This window comes from Blastomyces dermatitidis (assembly GCF_000003525.1).
Source record: "Blastomyces dermatitidis ER-3 genomic scaffold supercont1.9, whole genome shotgun sequence".
Lineage (NCBI taxonomy): Eukaryota > Fungi > Ascomycota > Eurotiomycetes > Onygenales > Ajellomycetaceae > Blastomyces > Blastomyces dermatitidis.
Window position 1 is genome coordinate 2,710,369 of NW_025544782.1, and position 2,297 is coordinate 2,712,665.

The window sequence follows — 2,297 nt, forward strand, 5'->3', positions numbered from 1 at the left end:
ACTCAGATTGAATATCATTGATGTATAAAAGTAAACAAACAATCTTGATTAATCTCTATCATATTTCTTGAAATATATTAATATTGTAAAAGAGAGTGTTACTAAATTGTGTTATCAGATGATATCATTAAAAATATATTAATATTATGAATATCAATATTGAAAAAATGTTGATACTTATACATTATAGTGATTTGTGAATCATGATAGTTAAATATATATATATATATATATCATTCCTGACTTGATTACAACTTGTACAATAATTTTTGAAAACTCAAAATCAATTTTAATTATTAATAATTAAAAACTTAAACTTACAACTAACTAATATAAAAAGAAAAAAATCTACTTCTTCTCTTTCTCATTCTTCTTATCATTCTTCATAATTCACTTCTTATTCTTCTTCTCCTTCTTCTCCTTCTCATCTGAGGTGATAATCACCTCAAAATCTCCCTCTGCTGCCTCCTCAGAGAAGGGTTTCTGCTGCTCCCTCTCAGCCAGGTCAACCTGTGCCTCAAAATCCCACATTTCCTGATCTGCTGCCTCAGGTTCCACCTCAGCAGTAAGCAGATTGACATGCTCAGAGAGCAGGGCTGCCTTCTCAATGTTCTGAATCATGAAGTGTATTCAAGACCTGAACAAGGCCTCAATTCCCTCCTCCTCTGCCAGCTCCTGCTAATCAATTAGAGAACAGAAGCATTATCAAAAATCATTATCTCTCAATAAGTAAAAAACTTACCAGTTTTGACTTCTTTATCTCCTGCTTTAACATTCTCTCAATCTTCTTCTACTGCTGCTTATTTGCAGTAATACTCTTCTTCTCTCTTTCTCTCTTTATCTTGAACTCAAATCATTCTCAGAACTTCTCCTGGTTTCATCACTACTGCATGAGACTCTTCACTGTCTTCTTCTCTAATCTCTCACAGGTGATGCCATCCGCATTATTTCTATACTTAGTTCAGTCTAAATCTATCAGAAGCATTACTTAAAATTGTTATCATTCTGCTCTCTTACAGAGCCTCTTCAAGGCATCATAATATGTCTTGCAATCTGTCTCCTCTCACTTGAACATCTTCTTCTCCTCTCTCTTCAATCTGTGACAGTGCTCACGCGCCTTGATAGTCCGCAGAACCGCAGAATATTTGAAGAGAAATGACATGATTGATTTCAGTGAGTGTTGAAGAGAGGTGAAGACAGAAGAGGCGGCCAGGAATAATATAATAATAATAATGATAATGATAATGATGATAATGATGATGATGATAATGATGATGATAATAGTAATGATGTTAATAATGATAATAGTGATAATGATGATGATAATGAAAGAAGAAGTGCATTGAAATATATTACTGACTTATCAAATATAAAGAGACAAAGAAAATATTAACAGCTTTCAGAGATATACAGAAACAGCTACAGTGTTGCATAGCAACATCATCTTTATTCAATGCATGCAGTGTTGATATTCTTTGTATACAGTTATCATATAATCTATATCAGAAATACATGCAGAAAACAGATCTTTGTTGCTAGAGAGAATGATTGCAGTGATTCTCTGTTTTCATATTATAAAGATAAGTTATTCTCATTTCTTTCTTCTCTCTTTTCTCTTCTTCTTCAACTCATCACTAAGTCTAAGCCAGTATGAAAACTATTAAAACACTCTTAGAAACCCTTAAATTGAAGAGTATAGACTAATCAAATTTTAAATGCAGAAGAATCAAATTACATTCAACATTACTAATTATTCATCCCCTCTCAATAAAACCACAGTCATGTCTTCCCCCCCCCTCTCAAATGAAACATGGCCTGTGAAAAGTGAGTACCACGCCAGGCTATAATGATCAACACGGCCCCAGCACACAGGGCTGCATACACACAGTGCATGCTGGACTGGGAGACTGTGTGAGTTGCAAACCAGCACCAGCATCTCAGAAAGAGCTGTGCAGTGTGAGAAAGCTGCAACTCTCAGTCACATACACAGAGGGTGAATTGTTGCAGTAAGTGCATATGCATTGCATGAAAGTAATACTTTTTGATAATACTCAGTCTCTGATATCATGAAAATAGAGTCTCTCTGTGAGATTCATTTTTACCAGAAGTCAGAGAATCTTATATTTCTCAAGATCATCTTCACCCGCCTTGTCTGTGAAATCAATGAGGGAAATCATTGATTTCAGCATTCTGCCCTTGATGTCATTCAAGTGACAGCAGAGTCCACCCTGGCCACACTTTTTAAGTGTATATTTTCTAAATATTCACATTTATACAGATATATACTGATTATTTGT

At 34.5% G+C, this 2,297-nt stretch overlaps 1 protein-coding gene across 1 annotated transcript; it reads right to left on the bottom strand.

Moving 5' to 3' along the window:
• Positions 1-390: 390 nt before the first annotated feature.
• On the bottom strand, positions 391-621 carry BDCG_07769 (uncharacterized protein; the record flags this gene model as incomplete). Its single annotated transcript, XM_045423553.1, has 1 exon — positions 391-621. One exon carries the CDS (start codon positions 619-621, stop codon positions 391-393), a length of 231 nt encoding a protein of 76 aa, XP_045278929.1.
• Between the last annotated feature and the right edge of the window lie 1,676 nt (positions 622-2,297).